The sequence below is a fragment of the Filicampus tigris genome, chromosome 2 (genome assembly GCF_054856515.1).
Source record: "Filicampus tigris isolate MCC_2025a chromosome 2, RoL_Ftig_1.0, whole genome shotgun sequence".
Taxonomy (NCBI): domain Eukaryota; kingdom Metazoa; phylum Chordata; class Actinopteri; order Syngnathiformes; family Syngnathidae; genus Filicampus; species Filicampus tigris.
The window spans coordinates 12,534,368-12,554,485 of record NC_141218.1 but is presented as its reverse complement, the minus strand read 5'-3'; the positions used below and the strand labels follow the sequence as shown (position 1 = coordinate 12,554,485).

The 20,118-nt window shown below is 39.7% G+C and overlaps 1 protein-coding gene across 3 annotated transcripts; it reads right to left on the bottom strand.

Moving 5' to 3' along the window:
* Positions 1-767: 767 nt before the first annotated feature.
* tlx2 (T cell leukemia homeobox 2) lies at positions 768-19,015 on the bottom strand. Of its 3 annotated transcripts, XM_086019522.1 has the most exons (5): positions 18,012-19,015; positions 9,367-9,591; positions 7,227-7,464; positions 1,411-1,591; positions 768-1,147 (listed from the first exon to the last, which is right to left on the bottom strand). In XM_086019522.1, exons 1-5 carry the CDS (start codon positions 18,559-18,561, stop codon positions 1,136-1,138), a joined length of 1,206 nt encoding a protein of 401 aa, XP_085875648.1. In that variant the 5' UTR covers positions 18,562-19,015; the 3' UTR covers positions 768-1,135. The 3 variants fall into 3 exon arrangements, with proteins under 3 accessions (XP_085875648.1, XP_085875655.1, XP_085875638.1); XM_086019512.1 differs by lacking the exon at positions 768-1,147 and having other exon boundaries at positions 1,162-1,591; XM_086019529.1 differs by lacking the exons at positions 768-1,147; positions 9,367-9,591 and having other exon boundaries at positions 1,161-1,591.
* Between the last annotated feature and the right edge of the window lie 1,103 nt (positions 19,016-20,118).

The following is a 20,118-nucleotide window of genomic DNA, read 5'->3' as shown; positions in this document are numbered from 1 at the left end:
CTGCTCGCTGTCTTTTTTTTTTTTCCGGTTACCTTGACGACGACGGAAGGCTAATAATAACAGTCATCCGAAAGCTAATCCCCATTTGCTCAAGGACATTTTAAATTTCACAATTTAAACCAGGTCTCACATTTCTCAATAAGTCTCTGACGTCCAAATAGCCCAAGGATTAAGAATTGCAGTGTACTTTCCACAAGTTCCTTATCCTGGCTCACATACTGGCCAATGGTGATTGCAGATTGTGTTACCAAGGCGACAGGGTGACTGCACTTTGAGCCCCAAATCCAGAAATTTACGAACTACAAATCACAGGCTAGCCACTATTGTCTCGCACCATTTTACTCTTCTGAGCTGCGCTATCCCTACACTACGGCCAATATCTTCCGGTCAGCTGACCAGCCGCTCCTAGAGATAAAAAGTAAGTGGAAGCTCACAGGGGATAAGGTTTTGACCTTCTGGCGAACATTAGATAAGTCCCTTTGCTTCTCCATTTTTAAAACCAGATTTAAAATCATTTTTTTTATTCCTTGGTGTTCAACACAGCATGATACTTGAACCCTTAATTTAGTATCTTGTGTTGTTTTGTTTTTAACTGTTGCCCTGTTATGTTCAAATGGTCTTGTTTTATTTTTCATTTGTATTTGTAAAGCACTGTTCAGTTGTTTAAAGCGCTCTGCAAATAAAATTGAGTCAAGTTGAGAATTGTTTGTTCATTTTCCCCTTAACAGGAAGAGACAAGAAACACAAGAAGCTTTGTCGTCTTTTCCAAAAAAAAGTCACAATATCATTTAATATAAAACACCCTTTTAAATGGACCATCGTGAGGAAGTCCGTGTCAATGAGGAGCGCTGCCAATCAGCAGAACTCCCAGCCAGCGCATACAGAAAAGGGCTTGAAACATGCATTTTCTTTTATTACTACATTGTACAAAGTCAGAGGGAGAATCCAGGTGGTATTTTTTTGTTTTGTTTTTGTTTTTTTGTTTTTTTGCAGACATGGGCACAAAAGTCTCTGCATCCTCTTGAAGGTTCCAGCAGTAAAAAGGGAAGATAGAGTGGGGGCGGGGGATGGGATCAGTCTTGATAGGTGGGCATGTACACAGGTGTCCATTAGTTAGGGGGTCCCTCCTGCCTTTTTAGACCGTCAGCTGAAGGGAAAGCGGAAATGTGGTGTAAGGCAGGTAAATGACTCAACGCATAGACTACTCAGAAAAACTTAGGAATATAGGCCACTCAAAAACCCAATCTCCTGAACTTTTTATGAGTAGTGTACTGTGCATACTTTGTCCATACTGTGTCCATTCAGAAGGAGTCATTGGTTTTTCTACGCAGCAGAATCCTACCCACACACACACACACACAAACGCACACTCATTCACACGACAGATGCCACGGAGGTGACGGACGTCACCTTATTGTCATCCGCCCAGGGCTGCAGGTTCTGCAGGGCGTACAGGGAGGAGTTGTGCAGGCAGAGCGGGTCGGGCTGCAGGGGCTGGCTCAGGGTCTTCTGGAAGGCTTCCTGCTGGAGCTGAAGCATGAGCCGGTTGGCTTGCTGCCTCTCGGCCTCCCGCTCCTCTGCTGTCTGTCTCCTGGTCGAGTAGAAGAGACCAGAGAGGGTTTTAGTGTCGGTGTGGGTAGAGAGGCAAGGAACCAACCATATTTGGTAGTAGAGTACAGGATGACGCCAAAGCCCTGGATAATATTAAAGTGTTTTGGAATCAGACTTTCTGATATGTTTACGGTTTAAACTACTAATCAGGCAATGGTGAACATATTATCGGGGAACGCAAGGCAAAAGTTTCTTTACAATGATATGTTCTGTGCCCCCACTAGTTTGAACATAGTATTCTTATTAATATTGCATTAATGGAATAAGAATTCAGCAGATTATTCCAGTCAAATTGTTATGGGGTTTACAAACCCAGAAAACAAGTGAGCTGTGGTATTTACAAAGCACTTTGAGGTCAGTGTCAGTAGACAGCAGCAGAAGGTGGTACAGGACAAAATGGCAGTTCCCTGAGATTGATAAATAATGGATAGATTAATCTGCTGATTTATTGTTATTAAAATCTTTTTAGGGGGTTGTCTATTACTCTGTTTGTTTTTTTTTAGTTATTCATGCGGCAGGGCTTTTTCTCTGTTTTTCTTTTTTTTCTCATGAATAGTGTGAATTCACTGTACCGCTAATTTTGATCTCCAAACACTTTAATAAGCCTTGCAACTTAACGTTTAAAACATGGCTTTTAGATGATTTTGATTTAAAGAAAAAAAATATCACCCTGTAATACATGTATGTAGCTTATTCAACCTGTTAAATAGCAGTTTCGTTAGCCTAATAGCAAAAGTGACCGTGTCATTTTTTACTCATTTGGGAAAAAATAAAAAACACCACCATGCAGGAGATTGACATGCGCAAACTATGTTTATGAGGAACCACAAGAAGATCTCCACTTGTGGATGATGTAAAGTTGCTCGCTGTGAAGTGAGCGCTGCCTTCCATCCCGATCGTGTGTCCATGTGTGACAGTGACACCTACTGACACCTCTGTTCTTTGTTAGCTCAAGCTTTTTAATAGCCAATCAACAGAGCAAAACACGCACTTGCAGCAAAGACTTCCGCTAACAACCCAGACTAAACTTAGCTCCTCCCCGACATAACAAAGATCTTAGAATAGTGGAGATGTATAACTTCAAAATACTTCCTTGACACCAATCACTACCTCCTATTAGCCAGGGCTTTGGCGAAATTTTGTGGGATCTTACAGAAGAAGATAAAAAAAACACAAATAAATGAGTTTTTTAGCGAATAGCTGATGATGGGCTCCACCGAAAAAAACAAAACAAAACATGAATATATCTATTTGTGAAGTTATGGCGCATCACATACAGATCTGGCATTTATTCACCTTTTCCTTTCTTACCGAATTACAGTATTAGTACACAATATTAGTTCCTTAGTCATTTCACCAGAAGTGGGAATAAAGTCTTAAGTCTTAACCTGCAATTTTCAAGTAAGTCCCAGGTTAGCGTGGCAAAAACCAAGCCAGTCAAGTTGAGTCCCAACTACATTTCAAGCAAGTCGTGTCAAGTCATTACTTGGTTTAAGCAAGTCACAAGTCAATCATACAATCTTGCTGAGCAAAAGCATATCAACATTGGACTGTGACAAGAATTTCCAACATGACAGGGTGTGAGATGTGAAGTTGGAAAATTGTCAGGTCAATGTCATCTGCCCTATCCTGTGTTACTACTTTTCCCACTTAACAGCAACAAAGGAAAATATGGGAATAATTGGCATCAATAATAGGCTGCGGTAGTAGCATCTTTAACACAGAGATCCTGCAAAGCTTTATGCTTCCAAACTTAACAATAGATCTGACATTTATCCTCCTGTGCCTTTAACCGCCTCAGGCTCAAATGAAGTTTTAGTAATAGTTTATCAGTTACTTCTGAGTAAAAAAAAAAGGCTCATATAATATGAATGTGTATAATCCTTTTTAATTAGGGGATTAACAATTGTTGCAAATCTGCAACACCTGCCTGGAGGGGGTTAACACAGAAGCCAGCAGAGCAGGATATTGTTGTCACTTTCACGCAGCAACATGGCATCACAGCATTGCAAAATATCCTTACACAGAGGTGGCTTCCCACCTTTGTTATGGCTGTGCGTATACCTTAGTTTTCTTTCACACATAACGGCAACAAGGTGAAAAAGACCTTTCACAGGCCGTGTGAAAGGACCCTATGCGGCAGTAGCAGTTCTGGTAGTGTACCTAATATTTTGTCCGGTGAGACTTGAATCAAACAGCAGACGACAGGTGAGGATGTGAGGCAAAAGCGAAATAACTGGTAGCCATGTTGACATGAAAAGTATTGTTTGGAGGTTGACGCGCCAAAGAGAAAGCCGCACATTAGCATTTTTATTTCCTCGCCACCTGTGTTGAGGGGTTGAGGGGCCGAGATGATAGCTGATCTGGCTGAGTGACAGGTGTTAGGAGGGAACTTGACTGGCGGGCAGGCAGGTGGGCGGCTCAGCGTTACACGCGTTAACACGAAGACGCGGATCCTGTACGGCATGTTGGGAGGTGGTAGAATTACCCGCGACTCTCCGACGTTGCCGAAGAGCCATCTTGAGATGAAAGACTAAACTACAGAACCTGCTTGTTGCTAACCAAAACAGCAGCACACAAACCATCTCTCAGATGGATTCAAGCGTGAAGGCTTATTGCATGTTGTATATGCGTTCACTGCGCAGTAGTGAACCTTATGCCTAAATTTAGACAAACACAGGTAATTTCACCTGAGGCCCTGAGATTTCCCTTAAAAAATTATTAATGCGTTTTTTTTCCACTGAAAATATTTTTGTGGGAGGGGGTGGGTCTTAATTTACACAGTTAAAAACTCATCAAAATGCTTAATCTATCATGATTATTTGGAGCACTCCTATTCCCTTCTCATGCTTTGGACTATTCCATCTTCGCATGTGTAGACTTAGGGGGTATAGCAAAAAATAATTCCAAACTTGTTGGCGCGTTGTGAGTCGTCCTTTTTCATTTTGTTCACTCCACTTTCATTCATTATAAATTGTATAATGTATATATTTTATTGATGAAAAGGTCATCATTGGCTTTATTGTTATTTTAGGTTGTTTGTAAAGTGCTTTGTTACAACTACAGCTGTTGTGAAATGCGCTATGTAAATAAAATGAAATAAAATAAAATCTCAACTTCCCATAGCTGATTGTTCTTCTTTGGCCTGCAAAATAGTAAAGAGTAACGCAGCGCCTCTGCTGATAGCAACTGAGTTGTGCACCCCATTTAAGTCTACAGCATGTTTTGATCAATATCCATATCAAAAATCAATAACCAGACTGGCGTGAAATGCTGTGCTAATAGCAACAAGAAGAAAATGATTAGGGCAGGTATGGCCCTCACGCAGGCGCGCGCAGCAAGCTGCTGCCATTAGCCACGCGTTATTGCTAACAGCATTACCATAATGTGGTTGGCTGCCTGCTGATTCGATCACCATCTTGTTAGTTAGCGTGCTCGTCACGCAAGCGCATCCCTCATGTTGAGGCTAGCAGCTGCACACTGCTACCAAGACGGCCGCGGCGGCATCAATCTCGGTCAAACGAGGAAGTGGGTTAAGGCCTGGGCGCTTATTCGTTGTGACACGCCATTTTGTACATGCTAATTGTAGTTTTAGGCATTGAAACTGGCTTTTGTTGTACGCGATTTGACGCTAGAGTTTAGCTTCACGGGCGGGTTAGAATAAGGTATATTTCCTTTTTTTTTAAATATTTAATAACTCATGACCAATTTGAAATCAATGAGTTGGCAACATAGACCCTCCTTCTTCTGCCCTTTTACTGCAAAGGGGTGTGATTGCAATTAATTGCACAAATAAATTTTGCCAAGCACAGGCTAACGTAAATACTAAATATCAGAGTTGGGCATTTTACTAAAAAATTGCGATCCGTTTATGCCTTCCGCCTACAGCCAGGGTACACTTCCGCCATCTGTTTATCCACCATTTTGTCCGGCCGGACCAAATAGTAATCGCCTATAGCCTGGTCCGATTATTATTTGAAACAGGCTTCTGTTAGCATTTCTGACTACCAACTTCGACAAACTACCACTAGTTGTTTTTGATTTTTAAAAAATATTTTACAATACCTACAAACCACTTACTCTTTAAGTGACAGTATTGCCCTGTAAACAGCTGGCTTATTTGCTGACTGACAACCAAAACAAAAATACTCATTTTTGTGTGAACATCAGGTTGCCTAGTGGCTTCGCGTATGCTTTTTAAATCCACGGTCACTTTACGGGCACGGGGTAATTGGATTTATCACACCTTCACCTCCAAACGATCACAAACAGCGGCGAGAATGAAGTGCAGGGGATGCACGTGTCTCCGGTGAGAGGCTTTGAGTATTGCTGCGGACAGCAGCTTTCTAAAAGGCCTTTTAGGAGGCTCCGGTAATTGTGCTTGGTCAAGCGAACTGGCCTCCGCCGGCCGCCCAGCTAAGCAGAATAAGCAGGCGCATGCCGTGTTGCGAGGCGCCTCCGACGCTTAAATCGCGATGGCCATTTTGTGCAACATCAGAAGCTACTTTGGATGTGAGGGCAAAACAAAGAGTGTCCATTTAGGGCCGGATAAAAGTGCACATGCTGTTTTGATGGATCACCTTAGGGCTCCCTTTCTTGACTTATATTTAAATCGAGTGCTTAACAAAAGTATTAGACCGCCAGTCATCAAGAGACTATCATGAAATGCTTTAAAATGGATTCTTTGGATTTTCTGTGAACTCTCGGGGGTTGACCATTTTGGATTGGTTTTGCTTTATAACTCAAAATGAATGAACAAGTATGTTCAATCTTTTGGAAATAAATAAATAAGAAGAAGAAGAAGCATGAACTGGTTCAATACGTTTTCTTTCCATTTTTAGTCAACGCTCAACAGTTGACCATTTTGCTTTAAATTTGTTTTAAATGTCAAATTCAAGTTTCCTTCAATCATGACTTATGACTCACCATCTCTCGTAAAAAACAAAAAAAAAAAACATAAATAAGGCTGATCCGGTATTATGAATGCCTTGAATGCATATTCTTTCCATTTTCAACAAGCCTGTAGTAGTTTCCCATTTTGCTTTGGTTTTGAATTTAATTTTCAATGGGATGCTCCTTTATTCATGACTGAAAACCACCTCTCGGATAAAACAAGAAGAGGCCGTCCATCATTATGAGGTGCTTTAATTCAGCTCTGCCCATTTTCAATGAGCTGTCAACATTTTACCATTTTGAACAGCAATGGATGATTTCATGTCAAATTGAATTCTACTTCATCTGACTTGTGAAAAATCATGCGGTGATTTAATGTGGTTTCTTTCCATTTTTAGTGAGCTTTCATTGTTTGACCATTTTGAACAGGAATGACAAATTTCAGACTGAATTCTCCTTCAACCGTATCACTTTGACCACCTCGTCAAAAAATAAGGGCTCATCCAGCATCATGGCGTGTTTTAATGTGGATTATTTCAATATTCAGTCTCTCGCTGTTTTCCAATTTTGAACAGAAATAATCCATTTGAAACGGCACTTTTCTTCAATCATTTTCTCTGTTATTTACCAAACCCCAGTTAACACGTTTAATCTCACGCACCATGAGTTCGGGAATGCTTGAGTCTCGTCTGAGGTCAGCAGTGTAGCATCGCACGTCTTACCGCCATTTTGTCCGCCTGTTCTGAAACCACGTCTTGACTTGGGCGTCTGTCATCTTGAGGGCCTTGGCCAGGGTGGCGCGCTCGGCCGACGCCAGGTACTTCTGCCGGTGGAAGCGCTTCTCCAGCTCGCAGATCTGCACCCGACTGAAGGACGTGCGGGGCTTTTTCCTCTTGGGCGGCGTGCGGTTCTGGTACGGGTGGCCGATGCGGCGGGTCACGGAGAAGGGCGACAGGGCGGCTGGAAAACGGAGAAACATGGGAGCGGGCATTTTTTTTGGTAGTGGTCAGACACAAGGAAAAACTGACAAATCATTGTAGTGATTGACAAAGGTGGGTGTACATGAGTCACATGACTTGACTTGAGTTACACAATTTAGGACTTGCTTGGCTAAATCTTATGAAAGACTCGACTTTCTCCCGCCTCTGGTGATTGATTTCCCGGATCAGTTATTACCATCAAAGCCCAGGAAGAAAAGATTTCCTTGGAGATTTGGTTTGTTTTTCAGTCTTTAGCTGGATGAAGTGATTGCCAATTTTGTGGTACATTCTGGGCCTCTGAGCGAAGGCCCAGAAGCTGCCATTTGAGGGGGACGATTGTAATTACGATTGTCAGTAAATCAATAAAATCACATTTCTCAGAAGGAAAAGTTGTACGATGGAGGCTGTCCTGTAAAAAAAAAAAAGCAAAAATCAAGGAAACAAAAAATGTTGCGTTTCAGAAAAACAGCTTCTCTTATCTCATTAAATTAATCATTTAAAAAAAATATTAAATGTTAATTTTCTCCTTAGTTGAACGTGAAAATGTAGTCAAATAGTCCATCCGTAATTTTTGCCATGACATATGAGCAATGTTTGCGGCATGATATACCATTAGCTACATTGAAGATGCCCAAACAGTGGTGCGCAAAATTAAAAGTGTGATTGTATGTCATATCTGGTCAAACAAGTACACACTTTGAGTGTCTTTTTTTAGGTTGAGTATGTTGAGCGGGGTGCACCATCCAGCTTGTAGTCGCAAATTCTTACTAATAATTTGTCCATTTTTTAAAATCAAATTTTCCTGATTAAATAATGCTTTTTAAATGGGCTTTGGTGTGCCCTTTTTCAAGGTTGTGCACGGGGAGCAGTGGTGCACCATCTCTGTCATGTTAATTTAGTGTAGCTGTTAGCTTGAATTCATCGATTTGTTTTCATTTCATCACTGTAAATGAACTTTGCTCTCCCTTTTTTTAGGTTGTGTATAGGGAAAAGGGGTGCACCATCTAGTTTGTGGTTCTAAATATTTCTGATATTTTGTCACTTGTTTTGTCAAGTTTATGTCAGGAATCACAATTTTAACAGTTGTGTACTGGGGTGAGGGGGTGCGCCATATAGATTGGGGTTACTTTTGTAATAAAATGTTTGTCATATTTTGATCATGTTTGCATTGATCCTTAAAGTTATATGTACAGCTAGTAAATGTTTTATTTTAACATGATGATGTGGGTAAATGTTTTTTTTCTTGAACACATTTTTTTTAGTTTGCATATCAGATTGAAATGGGTGTGCCACGTCTGTCAAGTAAAATCTTGTGGTTGGTTGGCTGATTTTTGCAATATTTTGTCATATTTTGATGTCTTTTATATAAGCTTTATTTTGCCTTTTTCGGGGAAATATACAGGTTTGTGCTTTTTTCACATTTTGATCATATCTGCATGATTAAGCATTGATCCCTAAAGTCAGTTAGTTATGTATACATCTTATAAATATTTTTATTTTATCACGCAATGCCATTAAATGGGCTTTACACTGTTTTTCAACATTTTTTTGAGGCTGTGTATGAGAGCAAGCATGGGGGTGCACCATCGTGGATGCTAATATTTGTATTATTGAGTCATATTTTGATCAGTGAATGAAACATAATGTCTTTTAAATGGGCATTATTTTGTCTTTTTTTTGACGTTGTGTTTAGGAGAGAGGGGGGTGCGTCATTTGTTGCCAAGGCGGCGACTCACCTGGGCAAGCACCGCCTAATTGGATTATTATATAATTAAACATGATAGCTTTTAAATCGGTTTTGCTTTGCCCTTTGGTTTAAGGTGTATATGGGATGGAAGGGGTGTACCGTTTTTTTGTGCATTCGGGCGAAGCGGCGACTCACCTGGGCAAGCCCCCTTTGGGAAAGAATAGTCTGCGAGGAGGCCATTGCCGTCTCGCAGGTGCGCGAGCTCAGGGTAATAGCATTTAGCTAAGGTCTCCACCGTGCTCCAGACGGGGACCCTGCCGATGTCCCCCTTGGGGAGAGGGCAGAGGGGCCCGGCCACCGCCGCCCCGTTTGCCGGCCCCCCCACGGCCTCTCGTGCTCGGCTCTCCTCTGCCTGCTCCCCTAAAGGAAAGGGATACACAGTGAGGTCCCGCATCTGGAGCACAGCAGCCAGCCAGGCGGGCGGGCGGGCAGCCATAGGCGGCCCAGGGTGGCGAATCACATGAGGGAGAAGCCTGAATGATGAACACGGGCTACTTGAATGGCATTTACGCTTTCACTTTAGTAACAAGTGACAGATAGCATTGCTGCGGATGATAAATCAAATCAGCCAATCAGCATCAACATAGTGGGGTGGAGGGGTGGTAGCAGGTAAATAACAAAAAATCAGCATATAGAAGATTTATTGGTGAGAAATGATGTGAAAAATGATATTTACACATAATAAAAGCAGATGGATAAAAAAACCCCTTCAACATTATTAGGGGTGGAGTTGAGAAATTAAACCAAGTTTTTGTAGCACCCCCTGTGAAATATGAAATTGTATCTCTATTTCAATTTAAAATCTACAAAATTATGTCATTAACATGTATTAAATAATATATAATATAATTAGAACAGCCACACGTTTTTCCACCCCCCAGATTTATGGTTTTTTTAAGTTTTAACAACCACTACCATGTTAAAAAACTACATGCTATGATAAACAATTTATTTTAAAATGGTGAAAAACAAGTTTTCACCCTCTAACATTTTGATTGCCTCTGCTGATCAGGAGTGCAGGGGTCCACCACTCCAAATAAGACAAATGTGAGGGGAAAAAAAATAAAATCAACATTTTTGCACCCCCTGCCAATTTCTTGTAGGGTCCAAAAATGAAAATGTACATTGAGTTTTATTTAAAATCAGCAAAAATACATCTAAAAACAAGAAAAGAAGAAAAAAAAACATAATCTAGAGGATATTTTGAAATTGCCCAACTCAAATTTTTGCACCCCCCAGATTCATTCAAAATGTGCTGCAATCCAGTTTTTGCACCACCTACTCGGTATACTGTCCAAATGATGAAAATGTAATATTGATTTTAAATTTAAAAGCAGAAATAATATAACCAATAAATGTATACTAGATTTTTATAAAAGTTTTGGCACGCCCCAGATTTATGAGATTTTTCAATCCTATACAAATATGAATCCAAGCACCACAGTGTATTTTTTTTTTTTTACTCATATTTCTATTTCATATATCTAAACGGAAAATTTTCAGATTAGCACAATACATTAATCTAAAATTAGTTGGGAAACTTGCAAGTTGTCACACTGGTCTTCCTGCCTGCTCGCTTGGCTCACTTTCACTGTCCAAGTATTAATAACCACTTATCATCTGCATCATAAAATATCTATGAATCCTGTCTATTTTGTCAGGCGTGGGATAAACACACAATCAATACGTGTGTAAGGGGATCGTTTTTGGCCATAGATCCACTTGCCCAACCACCCACCCGCCACACTCTCAATGTGACGGAGAGCAATAGAACCTGAAACGATCTGCTTCTCTGCTGTTTCTTTCCTTCTGTTTGGCCGCCTAAAAAAAAAAAGCTCACCTGGAGCCCAAACGAGCGTAAACATCTGTTCAGGCGTCCCCTGAGCGTCGCTGATGCTATTTGGCAATGGCGCGGTGCGTTCCAGGCACTCCCGAGCTTTGTGATTTCAAGACGGATTGCTGCAATTTGAACGTAGTCGTGTAAATGACAAGCACATTTAGACGCATATTGCTCTGTAATGACGCTCCCTAATCCCCTACCATTTTTTTTTATATGAACATCATCAGGTTTCACGGTCCATAATTGTGAGAATGGTAATTGTATCCCCCGCTAAAAGATTTCCTCGGCGGAGAGGACGTGGGTGGGATTTTTATCATTAGTTTGAATCCCCTCGATGCCGCCTAAAGATACTCGTCCATGACCTACTTTGGTATTTTAAACCACATTTTAAACCGAATTTAACACCTATTCAGGTACAGTAAACTCCTGCTTTTCATGGGCGATAGCTACAGAGCCTTTTGCTTTTGTGACGCCTCAAAATATAAAACAGCAAAAATAAGACGGAGAAAGGGCTTGTGATGACAAAATAATGACTTATTTAGCGATATACAACCAAAAACGCACCTTGAGTGACACTGACTCACCGCATGGCTCGGGTTGAACGTCAGTGGCTTTTTTACATGGCCTTCATCATTCACTCAGTCAACTCTGTCATCTTTTCACGATCAACACACACACTGTCTTCAAAGGAGCAACAATCATTAGGTGATTCTACCGTATAGAAATAGCCAACAACATGCCCTTATCATGTGTACATGTTAATGACCGCGAACAGCTATGGACCAATGCTAGCGGGCTAATGCGGCTAATCGACAAACGAACATACGGACTATTATAACTGCAGGATACGAACACAAAACATGTACTTAATGTTCATGATTAACTCAGTGCTGGGAAGAACATCTCAACTCAACTCAACTGTATTTATATAGCACTTTAAAACAACATAGACATTAAATATCCTGTTGAAATGAAAGTATGCCTTTTTTTCATACCCATAGGTACTGGTACACCTCTGCACAATGTGAGCAATTTCCTTTTTTTTGCTGGACCCTTGTACAATACTCTTTGTGGATTTGGATAAAAAAATTTGGGGCGGGGCAATATTATATACATATTATTCGCGGGAAAATACGGTACTCTGCTTATATCATACATATACATACTCTGTTTGGGTGTCAGGTGCCGAAACTTATTCAAATGTGCCGGCATTTCTCTCCCTCATAATTGATATGATAAACTGAGATTCACTGCCTAAACTTTATAATCTGCTCAAAAACTGTCCTGATCTCAAATCGAAAGGGATGCAACGGCGCTATCTTTAGGGATCTGTTAGTCATTACAGCGGTTTTCGAACTTCACTGACAAAATGAGCGAGAACCTCCTCCATGCCTCCCAGTTGAAAACACTTACTTCACGAATATATAAAATTGGTGGCAGGAAGCGGTTGGATTCCAGATAACAGATGAACATCCACAGTAGTGAATGAGTTAATATCTGAAACCTCAGTTTCGAACTCTAGTCCTGGTTTTCAAACTCGAGGGCCGAGATTTTTTGTGGGCCACTTGAGCAAAATATATTTGGGGGTTCTTTACATTAGGGTAAAAAGAAAATAATAATCTGTGCGAATATGTCAATTTTCTTTTCTTTTTGCAGATGTTGGAAATTTTTTTTTTTTTTTGTCAACATAAATTTAACAGTAGTATTTATGCTATTTTTCCTGTGGCTGCTATTTTCAAACTCAGTATGTTGTTCGAAAAATTGTACATGTTTTATTTTTAATTTAATTGTTTTTTGGGGGAGAGCTACATCCATTTTTCATTTGATTATCACTTCAACTCATCTTCCAACATTACTTCAAATAAATGGTTTACAGATTATTTGATTTTGACAAAAAATGCACTTCAAGACTTTCTGATTTCCCTGAACAACCCAGACTACCCAACATACAAAAATCTTATATATCAGTATTTATTTATGTATTTACTGTTCCCTTGTTTTTCTAGAAAATGTTGGTTGAACCCCAAATTGCACCAACATGGGGTTTTCCAATAAGGAAGTTCCCTTCTATTTGACTGATCTTTGTACATGTTATTTTTATTCATTTTTTTTAAATGTAATTTTATATTTTTGGAGTCCTTGTAGGTCAGTGTCTGACTTTGCAGGCCTGTTGAGGCTCACAAGCAGCGTGTCTGGCCACATAATGCTTTGCATTAGATGCTATTTCGGGCCATCTGCGTGCTAAATAAAGGACCAGGCACATAGCAAGAAACATTGGAGTCGCTGTTGGAAAATAATGAATGGACGACTGAAATACAAATGCAACCAGATAAATGCGTTGCTCATCCATTGACATAACACTTAAGTGCCAGTGTAATCATACATCATCCGGCCCCTATTTTTTATGCACCGCACCCCCAAGAAAAAAAAGATGTGTTCTTGCAACCCCCATTTCTCTATTTCCAGTGCCATTATACTTGAGAAAATACCACATACCTAGGGTTCAAAAGATGACCCATAAAATCCAAACCCCTAAGAAACTTTTAAATCAATTTGCTAGTCGTGTACCCACTTTCTGTGATGCTGATTAGGATTTCTTTGGAATGTGGCATATAGTGGGCACAATGACATCTGAGATTTGTTCGGGTTTTTGGATATGTTAGAAATGTTATGTAGAGGAAGAAAAACATTCTTTCAATGTGTTGGACCCTGCAAATCAGAAATTGGGTCAAGTATCAATGGTACGTTTAGAGGTTTGGAAATAGGTTCTTAACTCGGGGTGCTTATGGCATTTAGGGGTGCAAAAATTTGGATTTAGCCATTTAACAATTTGGTATAAATCTGGGGTTATACAAAACTGGGTTCGGCAAATGCTAGCTGTATTTTATTGAGCTAAAAATGAATCCACATTCCTCTTCACATCTGATGTTGTAGTGGGTGCAAGATTATATTCAATAGTTTACAATTTCTACACGCCACACCCCTCAGAAAGCGTCGTATTGTAAGTATTGGAAACAAAATAAGGTACATTATATTATTTTTCAGCCCAAAAAATATTGATTTGAAAATTGGCTGAAAAGGTTTTTTTGCATGCCACCCCAAAGCCATAATTCTCAACACAATAGGGTCCAATATTTCTATGCGGCACACCCCTAAGAAAGCTTATTACAGTGGACCCCTGCATACTCACTGTTCAGTACTATGAAAATGCTTAATTGCAGTCTATTCCAGTTTTTGAAGAATTTTTGGGGTTAAGACAATAACAATGATAATGAAGAACAAAAAATGTCAATGCATTTATAATGAAAGTCATTTCTATGTGGATTTTGGTGGCGAAAACTGGAGGTCCACTGTATTATAAGTATTTGAAAGGAAATAAGGCACGTATATGCATTTTCCAGCCCAAAAAACAACAATTCCAAGTCGACTAATGCAAGTTTTCACACACCCAGACTTATACCAAATTTCAAAACAGCTGAGTCCATATTTTTGCACCCCCCTAAAATATTGCACCATACTGTATAAACAACCTCATGAAAACAACACTCTAATCAATAGGCCAACTTATGACTGTTTAAAGCATTAAGAATCCTCACTAAAGCTGTGCTAAAACACTCCAAGTGGAGTATATGAAATATAAATTAATTTCCCTGCCTAAAAGCAAGACCCCCACCCCACACACACACACACACACACACGCACACACCCCCAAAAAAAATCTTGTTCTCCCAGTAAGACAAAACGTGAATGTTTGGGCTCTAACCCAATTTGACCAAAAGCAAAACGCCACCTTAGAGAATATGTGGAGTGTATAATAAAACCAGGCGAGCGTGTGTGTGGTGTACTTAATAACACTTCTCGGTGACAAAGCGGCTCTTCCCCCCCACTGCGGATATTACCTTTTCTCCGGCAATCTAATAAATAAATCCGTGAAGGATTCTAACGGGGATATTGAAATAGAACATGAACATATTGTACAGTGCTATTTATTACCGTGCGGCGTTCAGGCGCGAGACGCAAGGCAGAAAGGAGGCTGGCGTTTAGGACTGCTGCTGCATGCTGCTTCTTTTTTTTTTTTTTTTTTTAATTTATAGCGAGGAAAGTGGACACGATGGCTCCTCTGTTTATTGTCGCTTGTCGTATTATGATGACGAGTCTTGCTTGCACTGTATGGGCCCATGCGTGTAAAATATCATTCAAGAGGAATGGGTCTTAAAATGCATCATATATTTTCAAGTCAAATAAGGAAATGTGTTGTGTTAAAAACACGTTACAAATTTAAATTTAAATTTTTTTAAAAATTAAAAAAATATATAAAATATGAGACTGAGGAACAACGCTTGATTGTGAAAAGAAAATTAATACAACAAAACGTGAAATGCACATCGTCGTAGTTTTTATTATTTAATACGTAACTCAAAAGTCTTATATGCATCATCAAAAATGTAATGGCCCATAGGCTCTGGCTATATTCTGTAGATTAAACTAAATGAGTTATCCAAACGTATAAGAATAAAACGTCATACCGCAGAACTGAGTGTAAAATTAATGCAAGAAACGTGAAATGAATTTTTAACGTCTACGTCTATTTAATATGATAAAATGATTTAGCATGCAAATACACAATGACATGTTCTTTTTAACGTTTAAATAATGTAGAATAAGAAAATAATGTGTGTATTAACACATGAAAATAAAAATAATGTACGTTTTCCCCATTTGCACATCTACAGTATATAAGACAAACAATAAAACGTCTTAGCAATCTATTTGTATGTTAAAAATGTGTCTGTGTGTGTTCAAACATGAAAAAAATACAAGAAAAGTCAGGAAATTATCGAAATTATGACATTTTATCTGATGTCTCAAACGAAAAACGACTGACCACGGTATGTGTATGTTAAAAAAAATAGAATAAAAAAACAACGTATATCTCTTCAAACATACAGTACAAATGCATTGAAATTACTTTTTTTTAAAAAACGTGGTCGACTGCTGTCTTAGTCTTACACGTAATGAAAATCAAATTTGTGCAAACCAAATCGTGAATTTATGACCCCCCCCCCTCAAAAATAGTATCTACTCGTGCACGTGCCTTTTTAATTGGACGCCATTTTCTGATCAATTGGGCGGCTTACGTCGACAAAATGGAGGAATTAAAAGGAGAGATCATCAGTGAGTCTTTACACGAGTGGAGCCTTTTGCATTTGACAGACCCCCCTCCCCCCATCTCTATGTTAATAATTCATCAAATCGAATGAACGGCGGAATGGTCAATATTTAATAGGAGGGGCTGGGGGGGGGGCATTTTCATCTTCATAACTGTGAGATCATGTGACACACACGCACGCTACACTAATTAATAGCATCATTTAAAAACGTTCGAAATATGAATTATGTTTTTTTTCTCAGCATTACACGCCCTATTAAATATGTTTTTTAGTGTATACGAAAACGGTCTCAAAACTGGCTCAGCCTGAGCTTGATTACAGTTTGGATAAATAATGTATACAAAGTGTAATCAAAGTATACATCTTCATGTATGGGCCTCCATAGTCGAAAAGCCATTGATATGAGTCATATACAATAATAGAAGTGACTCATATTTGCGATTAATGTGCTCTATAATTGGCCTGTTTTTGCATAGAAAGACATTTTCAAAAGTACTGCTGCTGTGTTTTTGATGCAATGGATTTTTATGCAACAATTAAAAAATATATAGTAGATAATCAAATGTGCATTTTGTTTGGAAATGAAAGGTGCTAAATAGTTTGTTTATTGTTTTGCTTTTTAGACATTATTGTTGCAGTGCTGCACTCAATGTCATTAATACTAAAAACAGAATAACTTCACTGTTAACAATGACTTATCCTTTATTGATCTCCAGTGGGGAAATTGTGTTGCAGGGGGAGATTAAATAAAGCATCTAGTTCTTTTGTTCATGCTATTTAGAATATACCATCACAATTTTTGGCTCGTGCAATTTTCCATATAGAAAAGAAAATATGAAGGGATACCAGTTTCTACGATTTTTTTTAACAAAGACACAAGGGCTATTTTTCCTTCAATTGACTCCAGACACATTTATGATGAGCACTTGTGTGCACATTTGGCTATTGCTGTTTTTCCCCAAAATAGCAACATATGTGTATGTGTGTGTGTGTATATATATATATATATATATATATATATATATATATATATATATATATATATATATATATATATATGTATATATATATATTCTCTATATACGCCCTCATTCCCAATTTACAAATATGATGCAAAAACACATTTTATGATCATTTTAGTCTATATTTGGGCCTTGTTTTAGTGACAGTTCCTATTGGGATTGACATGTTTTCAAATGCTGCACCAAATTTGTGTAGCAATGCAAATATAATTCTAATTGCAGTTTGTGCATATTTTGGGGCCTTTTTTTCGTGACATCGCCTCTTGGGTTTTACTTGTTTTTAAAAAACAAAATTTGCACCTAAAAATTATGCATTTGTCTGCACGCATTTTGTATTCATAATATGGGCCTATTTCAATAATTTCTCTTGGGTTTTACTTGCTTTAAAAAAAAAATATTATGCAAAATCAGTTTATGGGCATTTTTGTGCATATTTTGAGACTTAGAACCCCCATAAGCATCATCTTGTTTATAGAATATTACATTTAGGTAAAAATATGATGCAAAAGCACATTTTATGAGCATGTGTGTGGACGTTTTAGGATGATTACTTAATAAAGTTGCATTTGGCTTGTATTTGTTTTCAGATCACATTACACAATTTAGGATACTGTGTGCGCATTCGGGGGCCTTAACAGTACCTATTGTGTTTTACTGGAATATTACATTTATGCAAACATATGGTGCAAAAAAACGCTTGTGCTTACTTTTGGACTTTTCATCATTTATATATAAGCACTCATTTACCTGTTAGTCTGTCCTTGGCAAACCTCCTGCTGCTCTCCATCCAGGGGAAGGTAAAATTGGCATTGCCCATGGGCCCCATGCCGGGCACATGGCCGAGGCCGGGTGGCGGCTGATGGGCCCCTCCAGCAGCCGAGTTGGGCGGCGGGGGCGGCGGCGGCGGCATGGGCCTGTGCGCCGGCACCCGGATCACCCCGCCGGCCCCCGCCCCTGTCGCCCCCGCCGCCGCCGCCGCCGCCGCCGCCGCCGCCGAGTTGACGTTGACATTCATGTTCATACTGACGTTCATGTTCATGTTGACGTTGTAGGAGCCGGCCAGACCCATGGAGCAAGCGGGGTTATACACGCCGCCGTAGCCGTTGCCATAGACGGCGTTGGAGGCGGCGGCCAGCGCGGCGTACTCGGGCTCCCCGGTCCGGTTGGGCAGCATGCAGCCACCCTGGGACTGCTCCGAGCTGTTGAGGATCTGATCGATGCCGAAACTGATGGGTTCGTGCTGCTGCTGCTGTTGCTGGTGAGTTTGGTTCACCTCCTCGATGCCCGTGTGCTCCATCTTTTTTTTTTTTTTTTTTTTTAATTCTTATTCAAATAATAAGCACAAGTGTGTGTTTTTTCTCTATCCCTATATTCGTTGTAGTCTGCCTGCTTTCAAGCATCCATAATGGCCCACAATGACGAAAATAACAATAGATCCAGTGCGTAAAACGACCCAAATGGTGCCATCGTTTGCGTCCAAAGGGGGCTAAGAGACAGCGTATTCCATTTTACGCGTACCCGGCAGGAGTGTGACAAATCACTTACTGACACAAATCCGCGCGTTGGGCCCCCGGGGAGCCTGCGAGGGCCCACGGGTGGGGATGCTGCTGGTGGGGATCCATGTGCGTCAAAACTGAGCGAATCCCCGAACGGATTGGGGACACTTTTGACTTTGCAGGCTCGCCGTGGCGAGCGGGACGACTCGTGCTGCGTTCAAGTACAGGTGAGACGAGCCTATGCGTAAAAGCTGCCATTCGGCGGAGCCCTCTCCTTCCTCCTCCTCCTCTTCCTCCTCCTTCCTCCTCCTCTTCTTCATCCTTAGTGGACGTGCTCTCCGCTCTTAAAGAGACAGCAGCTTTTTGGCGTTCAAAAGCTAATTGGGGCGTTTGTGGCTAAAAATGATGCCCGAGGCCACGAAGTAACACTCCAATTCGTCCTTTTAGGACTTTGACTGGGAAAACACAAGTGTTACGTTCTTTAAAAAATAAATAATAATAAATAATGATAATAATAATAAACAAAAACGAATACAAATAAAAAGACAGTGTAAACGAATCAAGTGCATCTCCCACTTTTCAGTCAAAGGCGCTATACTTTTAGCTTGCAGACACAAAACATTCACAGATAACAATAGAAATAATATACTATAATGGTGACGTCACCAATGGAAAGTGTACTACTTTTTGAAAGTTCATGCCTGCTTTGGAGATGTCTGGCAGGGAAAAGCCAAGCGTCACTTCACCACCATAGACCCCCCCCCCCCCCCCACACACAAAAAAAATCGTGTGCAATTTTGCGCGTTACGTCATTCATTTCAAAATTGAGATATATAAACTGTATGAACATCCATCTAATTGTGGCCGATTTCTAAATTTAAGTGAACATTCAATATGAACAAATCACATTATGCAGCAGGTGTCCTCATAAAAGTAGGGAACTTGAATGCAATCTGTTGTTTTACATTTATATGTAAAATTTATTTTTTATATATTTCAAACTTTATAAAACAAACTAAAAAATGCATTTAAAACCTGAGCCCAATTCTCATATGGAGGAAGACGTTATGAGCACATATATGTTTGGAGGTCCACCATCTTAATCAATATCAAAATATCAAAATGAAATACACATTTATATTGGATTGTTTACTCAAGATTTTGTATTTTAGTTACCTAAAAAAAACACAAACCAAAAACATTCAAACTTCAAATTAAAACAAGCAGTGATTTATACAAGAGGAATTGGGACGTCACAAATGAGTGATTAGAACTGATGGATGGCTAACAGATTAGTTTGTGTCAAAATATCAATCCACCAGCTTTACAACTGACTCTAATGTTTTATTTGTACCATT

Coding starts and splice junctions, on each gene's coding strand:
- tlx2 (XM_086019512.1), bottom strand. CDS start 18,561: ATGGAGCACACGGGCATCGAGGAGGTGAACCAAACTCACCAGCAACAG. Junction 7,465..9,366: donor CCCAAAGGGGGCTTGCCCAG/GTGAGTCGCCGC, acceptor TCCGTTTTCCAG/CCGCCCTGTCGCCCTTCTCC. Junction 1,592..7,226: donor AACAGGCGGACAAAATGGCG/GTAAGACGTGCG, acceptor CTACTCGACCAG/GAGACAGACAGCAGAGGAGC.